The following is a 26,379-nucleotide window of genomic DNA, read 5'->3' as shown; positions in this document are numbered from 1 at the left end:
TCAAACAAATTTTACATTCAAAAAGTCAAATGGCGCTCTTTCCCTTTCAAACGCTGCCGTGCGCCCAAACAGTGGTTTGCCTCCACATATGGGGTATCAACATGTTCAGGAGAAATTGCACAAAAAACTTCATGGTGCAATTTTTCCTATTACCCTTAAGATAATGCAAAATTAAGGGATGAAATACATTTTTGTGGGAAAAATGTGAAAATTTAATTTTTACAGCTCAATATTATAAACTTCTGTGAAGAACCTTGGGGTTCAAGGTGCTCACAACACATCTAGATAAGTTCCCTAAGGGGTCTAGTTTCCAAAATGGTGTCATTGGGGGGGGGGGTTTCCACTGTTTAGGCACATCAGGAGCTCTCCAAACGCAACATGGCGTCTGCTAATTATTCAGACAAATTTTACATTCAAAAAGTTTAATGGCGCTCCTTCCCTTCCGAACCCTGCAGTGCGCCCAAACAGTGGTTTTCCCTCACATATGGGGTATCAGCACACTCAAGAGAAATTGCACAAAAAAATTTGGGGTCCATTTTTTCCTGTTACCCCTGTGAAAATAAAAAAATTGGGTCTAAAGTAACATTTTTGTGAAAAAAGTTAAATGTTAATTTTTTTCTTCCACATTATAAAAATTCCTGTGAAGCACCTGAAGGGTAAATAAAGTTCTTGAATGTGGTTTCGAGCACCGTGAGGGGTGCAGTTTTTAGAATGGGGTCAATTTTGGGTATTTTCTGTCATAAAGACCCCTCAAAGTGACTTCAAATATGATGTGGTCCCTAAAAAAATGTTTTTGTAAATTTTGTTGGAAAAATGAGAAATCGCTGGTTAACTTTTAACCCTTATAGCTCCCTAACAAAAAAAAATTTCAGTTCTAAAATTGTGCTGATGTAAAGTAGACATGTGGGAAATGTTATTTATTAACTATTTTGTGTGACATATCTCTCTGATTTAAGGGCATGAAAATTCAAAGTTTGAAAATTGCAAAATTTTCAAAATTTTCGCCAAATTTCCGATTTTTTCACAAATAAACGCAAGTTATATCGAAGAAATTTTACCACTATCATGAAGTACAATATGTCATGAAAAACATTCTCAGAATCAGGGGAATATGTTGAAGCGTTCCAGAGTAATTACTTCATAAAGTGACAGCGGTCAGATTTGAAAAAATTGGCCCGGTCACGAAGGCAAAAACCGGCTCTGGTGAGAAGTGGTTAAAGAATAGTGGCAGAATGGGGGCCATATACCAGGATGGGGAACATGCATACCAGGATGTGAGATATATATACCAAAATGGTGCTCAGCATTAGAGACATATATACCAGAATGGGACCCAGGATAAGGGACATATATACCAGGATGAGGAATATATACCGGGATGAGGCCAGAAAGAGGAACTTATATACCAGGATGAAGAACATATATATAAACCAGGATGGGGCCAGGATGAGGGACATATATACCAGGATGGGGCCAGGATGTGGGATATATACAAGTGCATCTCACAAAATTAGAATATCATCAAAAAGTTAATTTATTTCAGTTCTTTAATACAAAAAGTGAAACTCATATATTATATAGAGTCATTACAAGCAGAGTGATCTATTTCAAGTGTTTATTTCTGTTAATGTTGATGATTATGGCTTACAGCCTATGAAAACACAAAAGTCATTATCTCAGTAAATTAGAATACTTTATAACAACAGCTTGAAAAATGTTTTTAAAATCTGAAATGTTGGCCTACTGAAATGTATGTTCAGTAAATGCACTCAATACTTGGTAAGGCTCCTTTTACATCAATTACTGCATCAATGCAGCGTGGTATGGAGGCTATCAGCCTGTGGCACTGCTGAGGTGTTATGAAAGCCCAGGTTGCTTTGATAGCAGCCTTCAGCTCATCTGCATTGTTGGGTCTGGTGTCTCTTATCTTCCTCTTGACAATACCCCATAGATTCTCCATGGGGTTAAGGTCAGGCGAGTTTGCTGGCCAATCAAGCACAGTGATACTGTTGTTTTTAAACCAGGTATTGGTACTTTTGGCAGTGTGAAAAGGTGCCAAGTTCTGCTGGAGAATGAAATTTCCAAATGAAAATTAGAACTCTGGGACCTCGCAGAGTGTGTCAATGACTGCCTTCTGGATATCTGTCAAGTCAACAGTCTTCCCCATGATTGTGGAGCCAACTGAAACAGACTAAGGGACCTTTTTAAATGCTTAGGAAGTCTTTGCAGGTGTTTTTAGTTAATTATTTTAATTTGCCAAGATAATGGCTTTTGTGTTTTCATTGGCTGTAAGCCATAATCATCAACATTAACAGAAATAAACACTTGAAATAGATGACTCTGTTAGTAATGACTCTATATAATATATGAGTTTCACTTTTTGTATTGAAGGACTGAAATAAATGAACTTTTTGATGATATTATAATTTAGTGAGATGCACCTGTATATCAGGATATCTTCACAGTATAGATAATTGCTTTCAGATGACCGCAAAGATAAAAGTCTAAGGGGGTCAGATCAGGAGACCTTGGTGGCCATTCAACTGGCCCACGATGACCAATCCACTTTCCAGGAAACTGTTCAGACCTTATACCGATAATGTGGTGGTGCACCATCTTGTTGGAAAAACTCAGGGAATGTGCCATCTTCAGTGCATAAAGAGGGCAACACATCATCATGTAGCAATTTCAGATATACAGTGGCATTGAGGTTTCCATTGATGAAGAATGGCCCCACTATCTTTGTACCCCATATACCACACCATTCCATCAAGATACGAGATGTGCAGCATCTGAAAAACGGATACTGGAAGCCTGTGCTCGCATTTCTTCTGCGGTGTTGCTATCAGTGTGTAAAGAGTGGGAGAAGAAGGTTGCATTGACAATCCAACACAATGGGCAGCACTTTGAACACATTTTATAAGTGGTCATAAACTTGTAAATAACTCATGAAAGAATAAAGTTACGTTAAAACCAAGCATGCCATTGTTTTTCTTATGAAATTCTAAATAAGATTGATGTGTCACATGACCCTCTTCCCATTGAAAAAAATAAAGTTGGATCCAAAATGGTGGACTTCAAAATGGCCACCATGGTGACCACCCATCTGGAAAAGTTTTCCCCCTCCCATATACTAATGTGCCACAAACAGGAAGTTGATATCACCAACCATTCCCATTTTATTTAGGTGTATCCATATAAATGGCCCACCCTGTATAAATCACATGTAAGGCCACATCATAAATATAGGATCCAGTTTTGGGCTCCATGTTTTAAAAAGGATATTGGGAAGTTTGAGTCAGTTCAAAGGTGGGCAACTAGGTTATTGAATATGATGGAAGGCCTTCTAAATGATAGGTTAGAAAAGTTTAGCTTTTTAGTTTGGAAAAAAAGAAGCTTCAACGACAATATTATTTAAATAAATGCATGGTCAACACAAAGGACTAGCACATGATTGATTCCTCCCAAGGACCTTCCAAATGACCATGGGACATTTATTACATGTGGAGGAAAGGCAATCCAGCAGCTAAATAGAAAAGGGTTCTTTACAGTTAGAGCAGTCAGACTTTGGGATGCACTACCACAAGAGGAAATAATGGCAGATGTATATCAGTGTTTAAAAAAGAAGGGATGGATGCTTTAATCAGAACAAATGGCATCGTGGGTTATAAGTTTTAACAATAGAGTATATATAAGTAGTATAAAAAAGTTGAACTTGATGGATCAATGTCATTTTTCAACCTATGTTACTATGTAACCCAGACTCATCCATCAGACATTCAGATAGAGTGTGTCTCATCACTACAGAAAACACATTTCCAGTGCTCTAGAGTCCAGCTTTACATCACTCCATCTGAAGCTTGGCATGGCGTTTCATGATGTAAAGCCTGCATGCAGCTGCTCGACCATGGAAACGAATTCCATGAAGCTTTCGATGCATAGGTACTGTGCTGCTGTTAATACGAAAGGAGGTTTGGAACTCTATAGTTATTGAGTCAGCATGGAGATGGTGACTTTTATGCACTATATGCTTCAGCACTTTGCTACCCCACTCTATAACCTTACGTGGTCTGCAGATTAGTAGTTGATACATCCAACGAAGAAAAAATGCCAGGACCAAAATACATCCACATTGTTTAAGAAGATGTAAATTTTATTGAATAAAAGACAAAAATAAATATTATTATAAGAATCCGACAACAGGTGTAATGATACACAGAAAGAAGAGTGAGCAATAGAGATAGCCCAATACTATATATACTCTAATTAATTCTGTAGGTATAAAGAGACATAGTACTCAATAAATGTCTGATCATATAAATAATACATCAAATATATTGTAGCATCGGCATCTCTGCCCCGTACTAGGCAGAGACGCCGTCCCTCTCACCTCCCCGCTCCTGGCGCGGCGTCCTCCAGCGCTTCTCTCCCCGCTGCTTCCGGCACGCGCTCCTTCCCCGGCAGTGTGCTTAGGGCGCGCGCGCGCCCTCCCCCTCTCTTAAAGGGACCGCGTGCGCTGTCCTAAGGAGTCCCCGGCCAATTGCCGGAGGACCTCCCATATATAAGGCACCTCCTCCAAAATGGAGGTGCCCGAGCAATGTTTTGCAAAGCCTTCACTCTGCTTCAGCCCTCAGGTCCCGTTTCCAGTTACCTGCCAGTCACCTGCCAGATTCCTGCTTGTTACCTGCCAGTCACCTGCCTGATTCCTGCCTGTTACCTGCCAGTCACCTGCCAGATTCCTGCTTGATACCTGCCTGATATCCGCTTACCTGCTTGCAAGCCTGCGGTCCGACGGTCTGCCCTCCGACACCTGTCAGTCTGTCTATGGACCAGCCTGCCCGCTCACCTGGGAGCGCTCACCTGTTACCTGCCTGCTAGCCTACCTGGAGGCTCTGCCGTCACTTGCCGTGACCACCTGCCTGTCCAGAGACTCTTGCCCGCTCACCTGGGAGCGTCCACCCGCTACCTGTCTGCTAGTCTACCTGGAGGTTCTGCCGTCACTTGCCGTGACCACCTGCCTGTCCAGAGACTCTCGCCCGCTCACCTGGGAGCGCTCACCAGCCACCAGCCCGCTGCCCTTCTACCCAGAGACTGTCCCTGTCCCTTGCCGTGACTACCTGCCCTTCTACCCAGAGACTGTCCCTGTCACTTGCCGTGACTACCTGCCCTTCTACCCAGAGACTGTCCCTGTCACTTGCCGTGACTACCTGCCCTTCTACCCAGAGACTGTCCCTGTCACTTGCCGTGACTACCTGCCCGTCTTCCCTGGGAGCCACCCACTTCCTTACAAGGACTGCCCCCTTGTATAGTTGCTCAGAGTTTCCACCTCCCAGACCCGTTACAGTTTGCTCGGTCCATGGAACCCGGTGGCCCCCAGATCTCCGATCTGCACCAGGAAGTCTTACGTCAGAAAACTCAGCAGGAGGTGGTACTGTCCTATCTACGGTCCGTTAACTCTCGTCTAGGCGCATTGTGTGACTCGTCTATGTCTACTTCTGGTCCAGCCATGCCCATTCCTGCGGTACCGCAATCCAGTCCCTTCATGGTACCCGACTGTGGACCTCGGCTTCTGGCGCCTCCACGCATTGCCGGCGAACCTACTTTAGCTCGGGGTTTCATAAACCAGGGCACCCTGCACTTTGAGCTATTGGCATACCAGTTCATGTCCGACCGGGCCAAGGTGGCCTTCATCATGTCCCATCTCACTGGGGAGGCACTGGCATGGCTAAATCCCCTGTGGGAGAGAGGGGATCCCCTGGTGTCCGACCTGCCGTCTTTCCTCGCTGCTTTCTGGAAAGTCTTCGATGAACCTGGATGGAAAACCTCTTCTGCCTCCTCTCTGCTACGACTCCGCCAAGGGAGTCTCACTGTGGGCCAATATGCCATACGGTTCCGCACCCTCGCTTCTGAGCTTGCCTGGGAAAATGAGGCTCTGGTGTCCGTCTTCTGGGACGGTCTTTCCGGTCGGATTAAGGACGAGTTAGCTGGTCGGGACATTCCTACCACTCTGGATGACCTGGTGTCACTAGCTACCCGGATTGGCATCCAGTTCCAAGAACGTGCCAAAGAGACTGCCTGGGAGAAAGACTTTTCTTGCTCTGCTCCTACTTCCCTGAGACCTGCCTCTCAACCAGTCACTCCGCAGGCACTCTCGCCTGAACCTATGCAGATCGACCAGACCAAGATGGTCAGATCTCGCCAAGAATCTCGCCGAGCCGAGGGAAGCTGTTTCTATTGTGGCAGTATGGAGCACTTCATCCGTTCCTGCCCGGAAAAGCCGGGAAACGCCAGTGTCTAGGACCGCTCGGAGAGGTCGTCCTAGACAAAAGTAAGCCCTCTCCATCTCTGACTTTACCGGTCTCTATTGCTTGGGGAGAAAACCGTCACTTTGAACTCGCCCACCTGGATTCTGGAGCTGCTGGAAACCTCATCTCCCAGTCTCTGGTAGAGAGATACCATATTCCCACCAAGTCCCTGGCTGAACCATTATCAGTCGCCTCCGTGGATGGAAGACTTCTCTCGGAGACCATCCTGCTCGTCACTGAACCCATAACCCTGCAGGTGGGAATGCTGCACTCTGAGGAAATCTCATTCCATGTGCTGTCCAGACTTTCTCACTCGCTGCTGCTAGGTCTACCTTGGCTCCAGACACACGAACCCGTATGGAACTGGCGATCCAGTGAAGTACTCCGATGGGGTCCAGACTGCCATAGGACCTGCCTGGTTCCGGTCCGCCCAGCTCGCCCTCCGCCTACTCCAGCTAATTTACCAGGTCTCCCGGCTCCTTACTGGCCCTATGCGGACGTCTTCGGTAAGAAGGAAGCAGAGACGTTGCCACCCCATAGGCCATATGACTGCCCGATCGACCTGGTACCTGGCACCACTCCTCGCCGTGGGCGTATCTACCCGTTGTCTGCAGCCGAGACCCGGGCCATGTCTGACTACAGTGAAGAGAATCTGGCTAGGGGATTTATCCAAAAATCTATCTCTCCGGCTGGAGCCGGATTCTTCTTTGTCAAAAAGAAAGATGGCTCGCTACGTCCCTGCACTGACTACAGAGGACTCAATCTCATCACAGTAAAAAACAGATACCCCCTGCCGCTCATCTCCGAATTGTTTGACCGTCTCAAGGGCGCCAGGATCTTCTCCAAGCTGGATATACGAGGAACATATAACCTGGTCTGTATCCGTCAAGGAGACGAGTGGAAGACGGCATTCAATACCCGCGACGGTCACTATGAGTACCTTGTGATGCCCTTCGGTCTCTGTGATGCTCCCGCTGTCTTTCAAGAACTAGTCGACATCTTCCGCGACCTCCTGTACTCCTGCGTAGTGGTATACCTGGACGATATCTTGGTCTTCTCTCCGTATCTCCCCACACACCGAAGGGATGTTCGTCAGGTCCTGCTTAGGCTTCGGCAGAACCACCTCTATGCCAAATACGAGAAGTGCCTCTTCGACCAGACCTCCCTACCGTTCTTGGGCTATGTCATCTCCCAGACAGGTCTGCAAATGGATCCCGAGAAGCTCTCTTCCGTTCTAAAATGGCCTCGTCCTGAAGGTTTGAAGGCGATACAGCGATTCCTGGGCTTCGCTAATTACTATCGTCTTTTCATCCCACACTTCTCGTCTCGGACTGCTCCCATATCTGCACTTACCCGTAAGGGGGCTAATCCCAGGACATGGTCGCCTGAAGCCGAGGAGGCCTTCCTTTCCTTAAAGAAAGCCTTCGCCTCTGCTCCCGTCCTGCACCGTCCGGACTGTAGTAAACAATTCTACCTGGAGGTTGATGCCTCCTCCTCCGGAGCCGGAGCGGTACTCACCCAAAAATCTTCTACCGGGAGAATGGTAACCTGAGGCTTCTTCTCCAAAATCTTCTCCTCGTCTGAGCGCAACTACTCCATAGGAGACCGTAAATTGTTAGCCATCAAATTGGCACTGGGGGAGTGGCGCTATCTGCTTGAAGGGGCTCTCTACCCGGTAATTATCTACACGGATCACAAAAACCTGGCATATCTCCAAAATGCCCAGAGACTCAATCCTCGCCAGGCCCGGTGGTCGTTGTTTTTTGCCCGCTTCGACTTCATTCTTCATTTCCGTCCGGCGGACAAGAACGTCAAAGCTGATGCCTTGTCCCGGTCCTTCCTGTCCTCCGATCAAGAGGAGGAGCCTACGCACATCATCGACTCCTCCAAGGTGATGAATGTGGCCCCCTTGGATCTGACTCGTCTCCCACACGGTAAGACGTTTGTAGCTGTACCAGATCGGGAGAGGGTTCTTTGCTGGGGACATTCTTCAAAGCTAGCTGGCCATGCTGGCCAAAAGAAGACCTTCCAACTCATTACCCGGCATTACTGGTGGCCTACCCTGCGTAAGGACGTGGTAGACTTCGTCGCGACCTGCTCATCCTGTGCCCGTAACAAAGTTCCCAGACATCTACCAGCCGGCCATCTCCTGCCCCTTCCCGTACCTGCTGCTCCTTGGCAGCACATTGCTATGGACTTTATCCCCGATCTTCCTATTTCTGCCGGTTGTACAGTCATTTGGGTTGTCGCTGACCGCTTTTCTAAGATGGCCCACTTCATTCCCCTGCCTGGTCTCCCATCTGCACCCGAGCTGGCTAAAGACTTTATCCGCCACATCTTCCGTCTCCATGGCCTGCCCCTCCACATCGTGTCGGATCGTGGGGTTCAGTTCACCTCACGCTTCTGGAGAGCCACATGTAAGCTGCTAGACATCACCCTGGACTTCTCCTCCGCTTACCACCCACAGTCCAATGGTCAAGTGGAGCGGATCAATCAGATCCTGACCAGTTACCTCCGGCACTTCGTTAATGCACACCATTCGGACTGGGTGGATCTCCTACCATGGGCCGAGTTCTCTTACAATAACCATGAGAGCGAATCCTCTTCCCAATCCCCGTTCTTTATAGTCGGTGGCCAACATCCCCGGATTCCACTTCCTGTCTCCGTTTCTGTGGACAACCCTGCTGCGGAGTCTCTTGTCAGCGAATTTTCTACTATTTGGGAGAGTACCGGGTCCGCTCTTCTTCTGTCCTCTGAGCGGATGAAGAGATATGCTGATAAGAGACGTCTGGACCCGCCTCCATTCCGTCCGGGAGACAAAGTTTGGCTCTCGTCCAAACATGTGCGGCTCAAAGTACCCTCCTTCAAGTTGGGCCCTCGATTCATCGGTCCCTTCGAAGTCCTCAGGCAAATTAACCCTGTGGCCTACAAATTAAAACTCCCGGCCACCCTACGGATTTCCAACTCCTTCCACGTATCTCTCCTCAAACCCGTTGTCTTTAACTCTTTTTCCAATAATCCAGGTGCCCCTCCTGCTCCGATTTCCGCTGATGACGTCTTTGAGGTAGAGAGTATTCTGGCCTCCAAGAGGGTAAGAGGAAAGACCATTTTTGTGGTAGATTGGAAGGGGTTTGGTCCTGAAGAGAGAACTTGGGAACCCAGGGAGAACATCAACGCCCCGCTTCTCCTTGAAAAATTTCTCTCTGGCCAAAAAAAGAGGGGGCCTAAAGGGGGGGGTACTGTAGCATCGGCGTCTCTGCCCCATACTAGGCAGAGACGCCGTCCCTCTCACCTCCCCGCTCCTGGCGCGGCGTCCTCCAGCGCTTCTCTCCCCGCTGCTTCCGGCACGCGCTCCTTCCCCGGCAGTGTGCTTAGGGCGCGCGCGCGCGCCCCCCCCTCTCTTAAAGGGACCGCGCGCGCCGTCCTAAGGAGTCCCCGGCCAATTGCCGGAGGACCTCCCATATATAAGGCACCTCCTCCAAAATGGAGGTGCCCGAGCAATGTTGTTGCAAAGCCTTCACTCTGCTTCAGCCCTCAGGTCCCGTTTCCAGTTGCCTGCCAGTCACCTGCCAGATTCCTGCTTGTTACCTGCCAGTCACCTGCCTGATTCCTGCCTGTTACCTGCCAGTCACCTGCCAGATTCCTGCTTGATACCTGCCTGATATCCGCTTACCTGCTTGCAAGCCTGCGGTCCGACGGTCTGCCCTCCGACACCTGTCAGTCTGTCTATGGACCAGCCTGCCCACTCACCTGGGAGCGCTCACCTGTTACCTGCCTGCTAGCCTACCTGGAGGCTCTGCCGTCACTTGCCGTGACCACCTGCCTGTCCAGAGACTCTTGCCCGCTCACCTGGGAGCGTCCACCCGCTACCTGTCTGCTAGTCTACCTGGAGGTTCTGCCGTCACTTGCCGTGACCACCTGCCTGTCCAGAGACTCTCGCCCGCTCACCTGGGAGCGCTCACCAGCCACCAGCCCGCTGCCCTGCTACCCAGAGACTGTCCCTGTCACTTGCCGTGACTACCTGCCCTTCTACCCAGAGACTATCCCTGTCACTTGCCGTGACTACCTGCCCTTCTACCCAGAGACTGTCCCTGTCGCTTGCCGTGACTACCTGCCCTTCTACCCAGAGACTGTCCCTGTCACTTGCCGTGACTACCTGCCCGTCTTCCCTGGGAGCCACCCGCTTCCTTACAAGGACTGCCCCCTTGTATAGTTGCTCAGAGGTTCCACCTCCCAGACCCGTTACAGATATAGATATATATATATATATATATATATATAAAGAAAAGACAACCCAATGCGTGTTTTGCAATAGCTTCATCAAGGGTGATTAGTAAAGGAACTAGCCCTCCTTAATAAAGGGAATCAAGCCATTTATTAATAATAAAGGGCATCAAGCCCGATTGGCTTGATGCCCTTTATTAAGGAGGGCTTGTTCCCTTACTAGTCACCTTTGATGAAGCTATTGCTAAATGCGCATTGGGTTGTTGGTGAGTGAGCAGTGACTGTATTATTCTATATTCATGGATTGTTTGTATGTTTAAAGCTGAGGGATTGTACCCAATTATGTATGTAGGTTTAATCCACAAACATATTAAAAACCATAGTGCTAATGTTTTAGAACTATTTGTTTAATATTCACCCATGTATTAACATTACAGATGAGCAGATTTGACAAAATTCAATTTCCCAAATTACCTGAAGTTTCCCTTGAAATTCAGCTAAGAGTGAAGTTAAATTTTCCTTATTGTGCTCTGCAGTCTCTCTAGACCCCACGGCATAATAACCATAGGGTGTAAAAAATAATAAAACAAAAATACTCTACACACCTGATGACCACCCCTGGTTCTTGTTGCCTGCCATCTGGTCCGCCATGCCTTTTCTTTCTGCTGTTGTATTCCACATCTCTCATGTCTTCCCTCTAGGCCATGACCAGATCTTGAATGTCCCTGCGCCGCGCTGATGTGGCACACCTCGTGAAGTCATGACACTACTACATACATTGCAGCCTTACAATGAGCAATGAGCCTGGTGGTGGCCGTAAGTCCCAGCCCAGAGTGAAGACACTAGAGATATAATGTGTGATGGTGGAAAGACGTGGTGTAGAGGATAAGATGGCGGGCATTGAGCAGCAGGGATGGCTAGACAGTGAGAGATGAGGTATTAGTTTTTAATATCATTAGTATATTCTATTAATGTTCATTTAGTTAAGGTCTTAGCGATTTGACCCATGGTGATTATGAGAATAAGGCGGTCAGGAAAGTTTCTTTGGTTCTGATTTTTTTTTTTTTACTATGTTGCAAGAGTGACTAAAATATGCTGACTGTGCAACACCCCAAGAAGTTGAGCAGAACCTACATTACAGTAGCTGACGTAGCATAGAATTTTCCTTAGCAGTAATATTACTTTGTTCTAGAACTATTGGAAGTCACATTGGTTGGACCCCACACTGATCAGGCATTTATAGCACATAAGCCTTATCTCATATTTTTGCTTAGTCTTATTTTATGTCATATATATTTCTGTATTTGAATAAGTTCTTAGACAATGAAAAAGTGTAACGTATAAAAGTAAGGTAGCTGGTAAGGTTGAGAAAATGTTATCCCTTGTCAAGATTAAATGGTTATCAAGGACACTGAATTAAATTTATTTCCATTATCTATGGTTTGTATTTTCTAGAGAGTTTTAATAATGAAAATTCAAGAAGAGACTATTAATAAAGCTAAAATAAACTAATTTTTTGTGTAACAACAAAGAATAGGAAGGTGATGATAAGTGAATAATATTTAAAAAATTTACTAACTATGCCGACAATGTATTAGAACATTTTACTAGATTATTTTTATTTTTGCTATAGATTAAATAGTCTTATTTGCATTAATGTTCATAAATATTAACTGGACAATTTACTCTCTTTAAGTTTCATTTATAAAGCATGTAACACAATAAAGTATGTTACATTTTAAAGTTCCTCTATGTATAGAATTGCCATACAAACAGCAGTGTTTTTATGCATCTCTGTTACTTTTAGACTTTTAATGTTTCCAAAATGAGAATACTCTGGAATAGTTATATACTCTTGGCTTAGACCTCTGGCTACTTCAAACAATGTACATTATAATATATATTGTATAAATATATAGACATATGAAGTGCTCAGCATAAATTAGTACATTGACTTTGAAAAGTAAACTTTCAATCAATATCTCAATGAACATAAGAACAATTTAAAACTTTTTGACAAGACTGAGTCTCATAGAACATTTGTTTTAACTCATAACATGATAGTCAGGTTACTAATATAACTTTCTTTTCAAAATCTTTAGTTATACTCAAATTAATTGATGCAAAATGAATACCCCTCATATAATAGACAGCTACATCTAGTATTTTGTATGACCTCCACAATTTTTAAAGACAGCACCAAGTCTTTGAGGAATTGAATGAAGAAGTTGACGACATTTGGTAACATCTTTCTTTTTCCATTCTTCAAGGACAACTTCTTTTAGAGCCTGGATGTTGTATGGAGAGAAATTATCCACTTTATGAAGATCCTCTACTCTCTTCAGAATTCCTCAGTAGGTTCAGATCAAGAGGTATACTTGACCACTGAATTATTTTAACCTTGTTCTTCAGAAATGTTAAATTGGCCTTAGATATGTGTCTTTGTCATGTTGGAAAATGGCATGTTTATCAAGAGTACGGAGTACTGGTAGCATCTTCTCTTTCAATAAAGACTAGTATATCTGTGAATTGATAATACTGTCAATGAAATGTAACTCCCCAATACCAGCAGCACTCATATAGCCTCACATAAGGACACTGCCACCACCAAGTTTCACTGTAGGCACCATGCATTTTTCTTTGTACTCCTAACCTTTGCGGAGCCATAAAGTTTCGAAGACATCTGTTCAAAAAACATTTATCTTGGTCTCATCACTCCTGATGATAGAGTTTTAGTTGTCTTCATATTTTTCAGCATGGGCACCGGAAAATTGTTGCCGGGCATTTTTTGTGCATGGATTTTAGGAGAGGTTTCCTTTGTGGATGACACCCATGCATGCCATTTCTCTAGAGTGTATGCCGTATTGAGTCACTGGAATCTTTCACTTCAGTTTGGCTTTTAAAATTCTTTAGTTAATTGCAGTGAACTCACATGTCTATTTTCTTCAACTCTTACCAGAAGAGGGCCCTGTTTAAGTGTGACCTACTGTGGTCGGCCTGAATGTCTCTGCGAGATGATTGCAGTTCCATCTTTGGTAAATTTTTGTATCACTTTTGCTACAGTATTCTGACTGATAAGTAGAGATGATCTTCTCTTAGCCTTCACTTTTATTGTATAAAGAAATTATTTTCTTTCTCAGGTCTTATGACATTTCTCTTCCATGTGGTGCCATTGCTGACAGCATGAAATGGGAAGGTTTTTTTTTTCTATTCAACTGTCTGCAGGACTCCTATTTAATCAATAATTAGACTTACCTGTGGTTGAATTCTTGTTTATTAGAATTGTGTAGTGTAAACTTTATCTTAGCACCTAAGACTTACATTGTGGTGTACTCTGTTTTGCAGCATAGTCTTGAATAAATTTGTTAGGAAAACTTCCTATTTCAGTGTACAAAAGAACAAATCTTGTTTGCAATCAAAGGCCCACATTTGTGGGAGTATTTTGCAGTATATTAACTCATATGTTGAGTCTGAAAGGGAACGAAACGTTTTCTGACAAATCTATAGCAGTGTACTCATTTATGCGGACCACTTAATATATATGGTATGTATATTGTCAGGGAAATACTAATGTCAGGAAATTCTTCTTCCATATTTGCCTGACATAAATGTTCACCCCTCTCCCTTATTCCCCTTTTGCTCAGCACAAAAGCCCCAATTAACACACGCCTGAGAAATAGCTTACACAAATAAATGCCAGCCAAGGAGTGTAATAACTTCGTTAGGAAGCAAGTCTCTTGTCCCTGGCACATGCAGGGGGTAATTACTGGCAGGATTGCACTAATTTGCTTGTAACTGGGAAACTTGATTTCCCGAGCTTAACAAAGAAATCTCCAGACAATCCGACTACGAAACAAAATATGAAATATTGTAAGTTCCATGCATCTGACAATAATGGGACCCATATTTATAGTGACAGAAACAGCCGAGGAATACATGCATAGTTTTTCATTTTTGCAAGCCAAATCAGAGAGCTGTAGCACAAAAACATCAGAATAGCAGACTGCAGCTATGCAATGTGTGGTCTCTAACTGAAGATAAAATCATAACAGAAAAAATGGCGTCATTTGCAAGCTTCTGCGATCAACGAGCGATGAGTTATCGCAGAAGTTAGAGTTTTTTAATAAAAATGTACAGGCTGGAGACCAGCCCACATGATGTCAATACAAGGGGCGTGTGGCCAGATCTCCCCTTAGGTTTAAGAGAACTCATGGACAGTACAGACTCACTCATTGCCAGGAGGGTATAAGAATTATAAGCAACAGGTCCTGTTCGATAACAGCATAATCAAACTGGGGAGCCCCTCTTCCACCTATATTAAATCGTCTCTGCAATTGTATAGTGTAAGTTTTCCTTCTTTTTTCCTGTTTAGTTTATGTAACTGATTATGTATTTTTAATTTCTCCTTTGTAACATCCTTGTACATATTTTTCCTAAACACTGCCTCGCTCCCTTTTGGATTAACCCCTTTACCCCTGAGTGTGGTTTTCACGTTAATGACCGGGCCAATTTTTACAATTCTGACCACTATCATTTTGTGAGGTAATAACTCTGAAACGCTTCAACGGATCCCGCTGATTCTGAGATTGTTTTTTCGTGACATATTGTACTTCATGATAGTGGTAACATTTCTTCGAAATCACTTGCGTTTACTTGTGAAAAAAACGGAAATTTGGCAAAAATTTTTCAATTTTTAAAATTTTAATTTTTATGCCCTTAAATCAGAGAGATACAGTACAGACCAAAAGTTTAGACACACCTTCTCATTTAAAGATTTTTCTGTATTTTCATGACTTTGAAAATTGTACATTCATACTGAAGGCATCAAAACTATGAATTAGCACATGTGGAATTATATACTTAACAGAAAAAGTGTGAAACAACTGAAAATATGTCTTATATTTTAGGTTCTTCGAGGTAGCCACCTTTTGCTTTGATGACTGCTTTGCACACTCTTGGCATCCTCTTGATGAGCTTCAAGACGTAGTCACCGGAAATGGTTTTCACTTCACAGGTGTGCCCTGTCAGGTTTAATAAGTGGGATTTATTGCCTTATAAATGAGGTTGGGACCATCAGTTGTGTTGTGCAGAAGTCAGGTGGATACACAGCTGATAGTCCTACTGAATAGACTGTTAGAATTTGCATCATGGAAAGAAAAAAGCAGCTAAGTAGAGAAAAACATGTGGCCATCATTACTTTAAGAAATGAAGGTCAGTCAGTCTGAAAATTTGGGCAAACTTTGAAAGTGTCCCCAAGTGCAGTTGCAAAAACCATCAAGCGCTACAAAGAAACTGGCTCACATAAGGACCGCCCCAGGAAAGGAAGACCAAGAGTCACCTCTGCTTCTGAGGATAAGTTTATCCAAGTCACCAGCCTCAGAAATCGCAGGTTAACAGCAGCTCAGATTAGAGACCAGGTCAATGACACACAGAGTTCTAGCAGCAGACACATCTCTACAACAACTGTTAAGAGGAGACTTTGTGCAGCAGGCCTCCATGGTAAAATTGCTGCTAGGAAACCACTGCTAAGGACAGGCAACAAGCAGAAGAGACTTGTTTGGGCTAAAGAACACAAGGAATGGACATTAGACGAGTGGAAATCTGTGCTTTGGTCTGATGAGTCCAAATTTGAGATCTTTGGTTACAACCACCGTGTCTTTGTGCGATGCAGAAAAGGTGAATGGATGGACTCTACATGCCTGGTTCCCACCGTGAAGCATGGAGGAGGAGGTGTGATGGTGTGGGGGTGCTTTGCTGGTGACACTGCTGGGGATTTATTCAAAATTGAAGGCATACTGAACCAGCATGGCTACCACAGCATCTTGCAGTGGCATGCTATTCCATCCGGTTTGCATTTAGCTGGACCATCATTTATTTTTCAACAGGACAATGATCCCAAATACACCTCCAGGCTGTGTAAGGGCTATTTGACCAAAAAGGAGAGTGATGGGGTGCTACGCCACATGACCTGGCCTCCACAGTCACCAGACCTGAACCCAATCGAGATGGTTTGAGGTGAGCTGGACCACAGAGTGAAGGCAAAAGGGCCAACAAGTGCTAAGCATCTATGGGAACTCCTTCAAGATTGTTGGAAGACCATTTCCGGTGACTACCTTTTGAAGCTCATAAAGAGAATGCCAAGAGTGTGCAAAGCAGTCATCAAAGCAAAAGGTGGCTACTTTGAAGAACCTAGAATATAAGACATATTTTCAGTTGTTTCACACTTTTTAGTTAAGTATATAATTCCACATGTGTTAATTCATAGTTTTGATGCCTTCAGTGTGAATGTACAATTTTCAGTCATGAAAATACAGAAAAATCTTTAAATGAGAAGGTGTGTCCAAACTTTTTGTCTGTACTGTATGTTACATAAAATAGTTAATAAATAACATTTCCCACATGTCTACTTTACATCAGCACAATTTTGGAACCAATTTTTTTTTTTATTAGGGAGCTATAAGGGTTAAAATTTGACCAGAGATTTCTCATTTTTTCAACAAAATTTACAAAACCATTTTTTTAGAGACCACATCACATTTGACGTGACTTTGAGGGGCCTTTATGACAGAAAATACCCAAAAGTGACACCATTCTAAAAACTGCACTCCTCAGTGTGCTCAAAAGAACATTGAAGAAGTTTATTAACCCTTCAGGTGCTTCACAGGAATTTTTGGAATGTGGAAGAAAAAAATGAACATTTAACTTTTTTTCACAAAAATGTCATTTTAGACCCAAATTTTTTGATTTTCGCAGGGGTAACAGGAAAAATGGACCACAAAATTTGTTGTGCAATTTCCCCTGAGCACGCAGATACCCAATATGTGAGGAAAAAACACTGTTTGGGCGCACGGCAGGGTACGGAAGGGAAGGAGCGCCATTTGACTTTTTTAATGTAAAATTTGCTTGAATAATTAGCGGATGCCATGTTGCGTTTGCGAAGCCCCTGATGAGCCTAAACCGTGGAAACCCCCACAAGTGACACCATGTCAGAAACTAGACCCCTCAGGGAACTTATCTAGATGTGTGGTGAGCATCTTGAACCCCCAAGTGCTTCATAGAAGTTTAGAACATTGAGCCGTAAAAATAAAATTTTCATATTTTTGAAACAAAAATGTTTTTCAGCCTCCAATTTTGCATTTTCATAATGGTAACAGGAGAAATTGCACTTGCAATTTGTTGTTCAATTTCTCCTGAGTACACTGATACCATATATGTGGGGGAAAACCCCCTACAAGTGACTCCATTTTTTAAACTAGCCTTCTCAAGGATTTTATCAAGGGGTATAGTGAACATTTTGAACCCAGAGGTACGACACAGAATTTAAAAACATTAGGTCATCATATTAAATAAGTTGTCATTAGTCTTGAGCGCAAGTGCTTGCTACTTGAGTTTGCATTGGGTACATAGGTATGCACCATGTATCGCGGGTTCTGAAGTGACATGCTCGAGTCCCCGCCCGCATGTTTCACAGTTATTAGACACCCAACAAGAAATAATATGCAGGGATCACTCGTGCATGGCAGGCAATCCCCGGAGGGTTTTTTAACTGTATAACAGCTGCAAAACATATGGGGAGGAGACTCGAGCATGTCACTCCAGCACCCGTGATACTCGGTGCATACCCGAGCACCCAATGCAAACTCAAGCAGCGAGCACTTGCGCTCACTAGTCACCATATCGTCATCATTTTTCTCTTTACTTTTGAAAAAATCCCAATCCTAACCCTAGCACAACCCTAACCGTAGCACAACTCTAACCCTAGAGTTTATTTTTTACGCCGTTCCTCGTGCGGTATAAGTGATTAGACCGCTTTATTCTTCGGGTCAGTGAGATTACAGTGATACCAGATTCATATGGGGTTTTTATGAGTGACAGCTGTCGCACATTAAAAGACGCCTTTTTTTTGCAATTTTGCAAAGACTAGTTTTTTGCATCGCCATATTTTGAGAGCTATAATTTTTCCGTATTTCGGCCGAAATGTAACAGCTGAGTCATGTGACAGCTTTTTTTTTGCGGGACAAGTTGGCGATTTTATTGGTACCATTTTTGGGCACGTGACTTTTTTTATCGCTTTCTATTCCGATTTATGGGAGGGAGAATAAACAAAAACCAACAATTCCAGAATTGATAAGGCAGCGTTATTATTTGGGTCAGTACATTTACATCGGTACTACATTTATATTTTTTTTATGTTTTGGCGCTTTTATACAATAAAAACTATTTTAATGAAAAAATATTTTTTTTGTATCGCTTTATTCTGAGAGCTATAACTTTTTTTATTTTTCAGCCAATGGGGCTGTATGGCGGTTTGTTTTTTGCGGGACAAGATGGCATTTTGAGCGGTACCAATTTTATTTGTATTCGTATTTTTGATCGCATGGTATTCTATTTTTTGCTTGGCGGCATGATAATAAAGCATTTTTTTTTTTGCTTTGTTTTTTTATTTTTATTTTTACTGTGTTCACTAAAGGGATTAACTAGTGAGACAGTTTTATAGAACAGGTTGTTCTGGACGCGGTGATACCATATATGGGGACTTTTATTGTATTTTTGTTTTTTTTCTCACAATAATATTTATTTATGGGTACAATATATTTTATTTTTTTGGATTACTTTTTTATTTATTTTTTTCATATTTTTACACTTTTTTTATGTTTTTTTTTCACATTCTGATTCTTTTTTTACTTTTACACCTTGTCCCACCCCGGGACTTTCACATTTTATTTTCAGATCGCCTGTATAGCATATAGAGCAGCAACAGCTCCCTGTCCTCTACAGGCTGTCATCGCTGCAGAGGGAAAATAAACTTTGGTCATGCACTGCGCATGACCAAAGTATCTTCCTGCTGTCTGGTGACCCGGATGTTGTCATGACGACATCGGGTCTTCATGGCAACATCCGGGAGCCGCGGCAGACAGTGTTGGATGCTGGCAGGAGAGGTATCTGTGATTACCTCCCCCTGCCCCTGCAATGCTGCAATCGACTTCAATCGCAGCATTGAGGGGGTTAATGTTCAGGGACCGGTGCAGGACCGCTCCCTGCACGTAGTACCGGGTGTCAGCTGTGACAATCAGCTGATACCTGTCGGCGATCACCCCGCACCGCTCGTGTGCGGGCGAGATCGCCATAAGACCTAATAGTACGTCATTGGTCCAATCGGCCCAGGTCACCATGACGTACTATTAGGTTGCACGTCAGAAAGGGGTTAAATATAAAATTTAACAGTTCTGTTTCTTTTGTTCTGTAATCGTTCCCTCCCTATATGATAACAAAGCGCAGGCGTCCGGCCAGCCCTGTATTATATTTCAAGCTCGGCAGGTAGCGGCAGAGAATAATATTAATTGGGCTATCGTGAAGATGACAGTGACAGTACTGAGGGCATAAACACGGATTCCAGGCTTTGGAACCCAGAGGTGTGATGCCATACTCTCATTGGTTGCTTGCCGATATCCATGTAGCAAGTAGTCTGAATCGCGTGCTCTCGATTCCGGATGAAATACTGACAGCATGACGGCACAGTGAGATATCGTGTGATCTCCCCTGTGTTGTCGCTGTGTTGGAATTCCTGACAAATTGGTGGCAGTGGTGGGATATTGTAGAACATCAGTGGTGGATTGAGCAATCATTCCTGTCACTGAAAACTTGCACGGTTCTTGAGAGAATTCTGTGAAAAGTTTTAAGAAATCAGACTCAGTGTTTTAATATTTTTTATCTGGGACATTACTATATGTGTAGCAGTTGCATCCCCTCTCTTCTCTTGCTTTTCTGTCCTATCTTTTATTTGGCAATAATGGCTACACATGGAGAGCCTTGGTATCACCAGCAGGCGAAGACCACTATGACTGCCCTCTGTGAGCTGAGGCAGATTGACCCCATGGGCAAAACCATGTCCCAAATGATTGCTGAACTGTTGCAAGGTGCCGCAGAGCCAGTCCTACAGCAGAGCCCTGATGACGGGGCGGCCAGCCAAGGCCTGGATGACCACTTGTGATTGCCAGACATACCCGCAGCTAGGATAGTGTGGACCCCCCCCTGCAGTTTGCCTTGGAGCAGCTCACCACAGACAATCGTGATGGATGACTGAAGCTGATCCTGAAATTCCAGGAGCAAGCAGAGCGTCAAGTCAAAGATGACTGAAAGGCTGCTGAGCGCCAGACCCAAGCTGACCAAGAGTAGCGCCAGGCCCAAGCTGACCAAGAGGAGCGCCAAGCTGACCGACAGGTTGCTGAGAGAAAGTGGCAATATGAGCAGCGGCACCAGCTGGAGTTAGCCCGGATCCAGCTGCAGACCACCACCACACAGGCCAGGGAGTCCAATAGCACCAACAGCTTTAAATCCCGTCCTGAGGATTTGCCTGTAATGGAAAAGGATGGGGACTTGGACACATTTCTGCAAGGCTTTGAAAAGGCCTGCAGGCAGTATCAACTGCCTACGGACCAGTGGGCAAGGTACTTAACTCCAGGGCTCAGAGGAAAAGCCCTGGAGGTGTTTGTTTCCCTCCCTCGAGAACAAGATGGAGACTATGAGTCCGTCAAGCAGGCCCTGATAAGAAAGTACAAGCTGACTCCGGAGGTTTACCAGAAAAAGTTCAGAGCCCCCCAACGTGGACCACATGACAGCTACAGTGATTTGGTGGATGGGCTCAGAACCAACTTTGAGCAGTGGGTCCAAGGACTGTCCATTTCCACCTTTGAGGACCTGAAGGATTTGATGGTGAAGGACAAGTTTCTTCATCTTTGCCCAGTGGGAGTGAGACAGCTTGTGCTGGACCGGGAGCCAAAGGAAGCTGCCAAAGCAGCCCAGATGGCAGATGCCTATGAGGCCAACATCACACCAGAGGTACGGAAGTCAGCCGCTGCCAGCTGGAAAGGGGGTAAGTCTACAACCAACCCTAGTGTTCCAGCCAGCCAGCCCTCAGCGGGTTCTGCCCCATCTTCCAGCACCTGGACTGTATTTGACTCCCGTAGGTGTTATACTTGTGACCAAATGGGTCATATCAGCCTTGTCTACCCGGAGAGGCAGAAGATGAACACCACACCTGAGGATGCAGGGCCTATTGCAGCCATTCTTTTGTGGGTGGGGCGGTTGGCCGGACCCGGGATAACTTACAACCCGTTACCGTGGGCAACACCATCACTGTCGGCCTTAAGGACACAGGCGCAGAACGTACCCTCATTTTCCCTGAGCTTGTGTTACCAGAGTAACTCATTCCTGGGAAGATCATGACTTTCACCAGGTTTGGGGGTGTTCGTCGTCCCATACCGATGGCTCGCGTTTTCCTAAACTGGGGTGCGGGGAGGGGGTTAAGGGAAGTGGGGGTGTCGGAGAATCTCCCCATTAATGTGTTTTCGGGAACTGATCTGGGACGGTTTGTTGCCCAATACATTCCCGACAACCCTTCCAGATCTGGTATGTCATGTAATGCCGCTGTCAAAAATGTCAATGTGATGAATAATAAAAATGTGTGTTGTGGTAAAGGGGAACTCAGCCATCTCACCCCACGGGGTGATGCTGCTGGGGATCCCCTAAAGCCAGACAGCATAAGTGCTATGGACAAGGGGAACATGCACGGACGCCAGTAAGCAGGTCGTCCCGTGCAGGTGACCAGTGTCACGCCAGATAGTGGCATGGTCAATGATAGCTGCCCCATGACTAGCATGGCTCCAGAGGTGATGAGGAAGGATGGGGGAAAACATGGGGATCATAGGGAAAGTGGTCCCGTGCCGCCAACCAGTGTCACAATGGGCTGTGACATGGCCGTGCGTAGCTCCCCCTTAGGGAGCACAGCTCCCAAGGTAAAAGTGATGACAGGTAATAAGGTAGGCCCCACAAGGCAAGGTAACAGGAAAGTGTGTCCCCCTGTCTGTCAGAAGTATGGGAGGAAGGTACACATAGCCTGTCAGAGGTGTGGGGAAAATGTGTCCCAAATTGGTCAAGGTGATCGGAAAGCTGAACCCTCAGATTGGTGGGCAAGTGGGTCTGCGGCTTGTCAGATCAGCAGCAAGGGTGGGACAGGAGATGGTCTTAAAGTGAAAATCTGTGAATCACCCCTTACCCCACCTCAAAGAGGGGGAGATGTCAGGGAAATATTAATGTCAGGAAAATGTTCTTCCATATTTGCCTGACATAGATGTTCACCCCCCTCCCTTATTCCCCTTTTGCTCAGCACAAAAGCCCCAATTAACACATGCCTGAGGGGCATGTGGCCAGATCTCCCCTTACAGACTCACTCATTGCCATTAAGGTATAAGGATTATAAGCAACGGTCCTGTTCGATAACAGCATAATCAAAGAGGGGAGCCCCTCCTCCACCTATATTGAATCGTCTCCGCGATCGTATAGTGTAAGTTTTCCTTCTTTTATCCTGTTTACTTTATGCAACTGCTTATGTATTTTAAATGTCTTCTTTGTAACATCCTTGTATATATGTTTCCTAAACGCTGCTTACCTTTTGGATTTAATATAAAATTTAATAGTTCTGTTTCTTTTGTTCTGTGATCGTAACCTCCCTCAAAGCCATATACGCTACCAAAACGCAGGCGTCCAGCAAGGCCTGTATTATATTTTAAAATCGGCCGGTGGTGGCAGAGAATAATAATAATTGGGCTATCGTGAAGCTGACAGTATGGAGGGTGTAAACACGGATTCCAGGCTTTGGAACCCAGTGGTGTGATGCCATACTCTCACTGGTCGCTTGCCGATATCCACGTAGCGAGTAGTCTGGATCACATGCTCGCGATTCCAGACGAAATACTGACAGCGTGATGGTATGGTGAGATATCGTGTGATCTCCCTGGTGTCGTCGCTGTGTTGGAATTCCTGACATATATATGTATATATATATATATATATAAATATATATATATATACAGTACAGACCAAAAGTTTGGACACACCTTCTCATTTAAAGATTTTTCTGTATTTTCATGACTATGAAAATTGTACATTTACACTGAAGGCATCAAAACTATGAAATAACACATGTGGAATTATATACTTAACAAAAAAGTGTGAAACAACTGAAAATATGTCTTATATTCTCGGTTCTTCAAAGTAGCCACCTTTTGCTTTGATGACTGCTTTGCACACTCTTGGCATTCTCTTGATGAGCTTCAAGAGCTAGTCACCAGAAATGGTCTTCCAACAATCTTGAAGGAGTTCCCAGAGATGCTTAGCACTTGTTGGCCCTTTTTCCTTCACTCTGCGGTCCAGCTCACCCCAAACCATCTCGATTGGGTTCAGGTCTGGTGACTGTGGAGGCTAGGTGATCTGGAATAGCACCCCATCACTCTCCTTCTTGGTCAAATAGCCCTTACACAGCTGGGAGGTGTGTTTGGGGTCATTGTCCTGTTGAAAAATAAATGATGGTCCAACTAAACACAAACCGGATGGAATAGCATGCTGCTGCAAGATGCTGTGATAGCCATGCTGGTTCAGTATGCCTTCAATTTTGAATAAATCCCCAACAGTGTCACCAGCAAAGCACCCCCACACCATCACACCTCCTCCTCTATGCTTCACGGTGGGAACCAGGCCTGTAGAGTCCATCCGTTCACCTTTTCTGCGTCGCACAAAGACACGGTGGTTGGAACCAAAGATCTCAAATTTGGACTCATCAGACCAAAGCACAGATTTCCACTGGTCTAATGTCCATTCCTTGTGTTCTTTAGCCCAAAAAAGTCCCTTCTGCTTGTTGCCTGTCCTTAGCAGTGGCTTCCTAGCAGCTATTTTACCATGAAGGCCTGCTGCACAAAGTCTCATCTTAACAGTTGTTGAAGAGATGTGTCTGCTGCTAGAACTCTATGTGGCAATGACCTGGTCTCTAATCTGAGCTAGCTGCTGTTAACCTGCGATTTCTGAGGCCGGTGACTCGGATAAACTTATCCTCAGAAGCAGAGGTGACTCTTGGTCTTCCTTTCCTGGGGCAGTACTCATGTGAGCCAGTTTCTTTGTAGCGCTTGATGGTTTTTGTAACTGCACTTGGGGACACTTTCAAAGTTTGCCCAATTTTTCGGACTGACTGACCTTCCTTTCTTAAAGTAATGATGGCCACTCATTTTTCTTAACTTAGCGGCTTTTTTCTTACCATAATACAAATTCTAACAGTCTATTCAGTAGGACTATCACCTGTTTATCCACCAGACTTCTGCACGACACAACTGATGGTCCCAACGCCATTTATAAGGCAAGAAATCCCACTTATTAAACCTGACAAGGCACACCTGTGAAGCGAAAACCATTTCCGGTGACTACCTCTTGAAGCTCATCAAGAGAATGCCAAGAGTGTGAAAAGCAGTCATCAAAGCAAAAGGTGGCTAGTTTGAAGAACCTAGAATATAAGAAAATTTTTCAGTTGTTTCACACTTTTTTGTTAAGTATATAATTCCATATGTGCTATTTCATAGTTTTGATGCCTTCAGAGTGAATGTACAATTTTCATAGTCATGAAAATACAGAAAAATCTTTAAATGAGAAGGTGTGTCCAAACTTTTGGTCTGTACTGTATATAGATATATATATATGTATATACATATGTTAAAAAATACATATATATATGGATATATCAACAATATAATATAGTATGTATTCAATAGAATATGAGTACATGTATTTAAGGTAAATCCAGAAGCAACTTAAAATGTTATTTTCATGAAACTAAAGGTCATGATATATGATAATAAAGATTGTGGTTCTAAGTTAGAAAGGTTGTTGTTATTAAATAAGTATTAAATAAGACTTAGTTGTGAGAAAAAGGGTAGGTCACAATTCTAAGAAATGAGTAACAATTTTAGAAGAAGGTACAAATGAATAGGGAAAGAATTTAAAAATAGGACTTTAAAAATCATAGTTAAACTTCTAAGTTTATTCTGCTGATAATTTTGCTTATATATGTGTGAGTGCTGATTTTTTATGATTAAAACATTTTAGCCCTAAATCCCTTTTATGTGCTGTAAACCAGGCTCCTGGACAAATATAGTCAATAAATGTCATAATGCATTTAAATACACCTGTAAAATTTTGTTTTACATTTCAATATGCATTTTAATATTGTTTTATAATTGAATCCACACTGACAAGTGTTGCTAAATAAAATAGGTGTGTGGAAGGATAATAATTGCATGAAATATAACATTGAATTTACTTACATTAGTATAAAATCATACAAAACACATTTACAATTGATATAAAATGAGAAGTGGCTCGAAGTCTATACACATCAAGGGATGATAACTGTAAAAATGTGACTGCACAGTGTATAGAAAAGGTTTGTTGCAAAAGAAAATTTTGGCAACAAAACTGATCAGTACCTGTAGTTGTGAATGCTGTCATAAGATCAAGACCTTAAAGGTTCCTTCCGGTTTCAGAATTTTGATGGCTTATCTTTATTATAGACCATCAATATTAGATCAGTATGGGTCCAACTTTCAGCACCCCCAAAAATCAGCTGTTTAAAAGGGCTGCAGCACTTCTGCATCCTGGAAACCTCCTTTATGTTAGAAAGAATGTGAAATAACTTACTTAATTTAGCTGCTCTGAATGAATTGGGGACCTCAAACAATGGTGAGGACACGATTTGAGACAATTTTATATATTTCAGATTTCTACAAAATTAATAACCTCATTTTCTGACTAGTTCACTTTTTAATTATTTTTCCTTTTATTTTTTTTACCTTTTTGTATGCAATCCAATCAAAAACTCGATCAATATCAGTAGCTTTGAGAACTTCTTGTGAAACTGGATGTGAACTGGCCAGTCCATCTAGTAGCATCACTTCATGCAATACATCTGTCAAAAATCTTTGTTTTTCCTGAAACAAAAAATTGGGTAAGCATTTTTATATTTCTTCAT

General features: G+C 43.7%; 1 protein-coding gene across 1 annotated transcript in view; it reads right to left on the bottom strand.

The window, feature by feature from the left end:
- The window catches only part of TRHDE (thyrotropin releasing hormone degrading enzyme), a 1,416,750-nt gene that overhangs the window by 684,528 nt on the left and 705,843 nt on the right, over positions 1 to 26,379 (bottom strand). Inside the window, exon 6 of the mRNA XM_073651798.1 lies at positions 26,201 to 26,338. Within this exon, the coding sequence (XP_073507899.1) occupies positions 26,201 to 26,338 (138 nt within the window). The remainder of the gene's footprint in view (positions 1 to 26,200; positions 26,339 to 26,379) is intronic.

This window comes from Phyllobates terribilis, unplaced genomic scaffold (assembly GCF_046119375.1).
Source record: "Phyllobates terribilis strain yellow unplaced genomic scaffold, ASM4611937v1 Scaffold_11__3_contigs__length_659146591, whole genome shotgun sequence".
In the NCBI taxonomy this organism is placed as follows: domain Eukaryota; kingdom Metazoa; phylum Chordata; class Amphibia; order Anura; family Dendrobatidae; genus Phyllobates; species Phyllobates terribilis.
The sequence above is the reverse complement of the archived record's forward strand: the minus strand, read 5'-3'. Positions and strand labels throughout refer to the sequence as shown.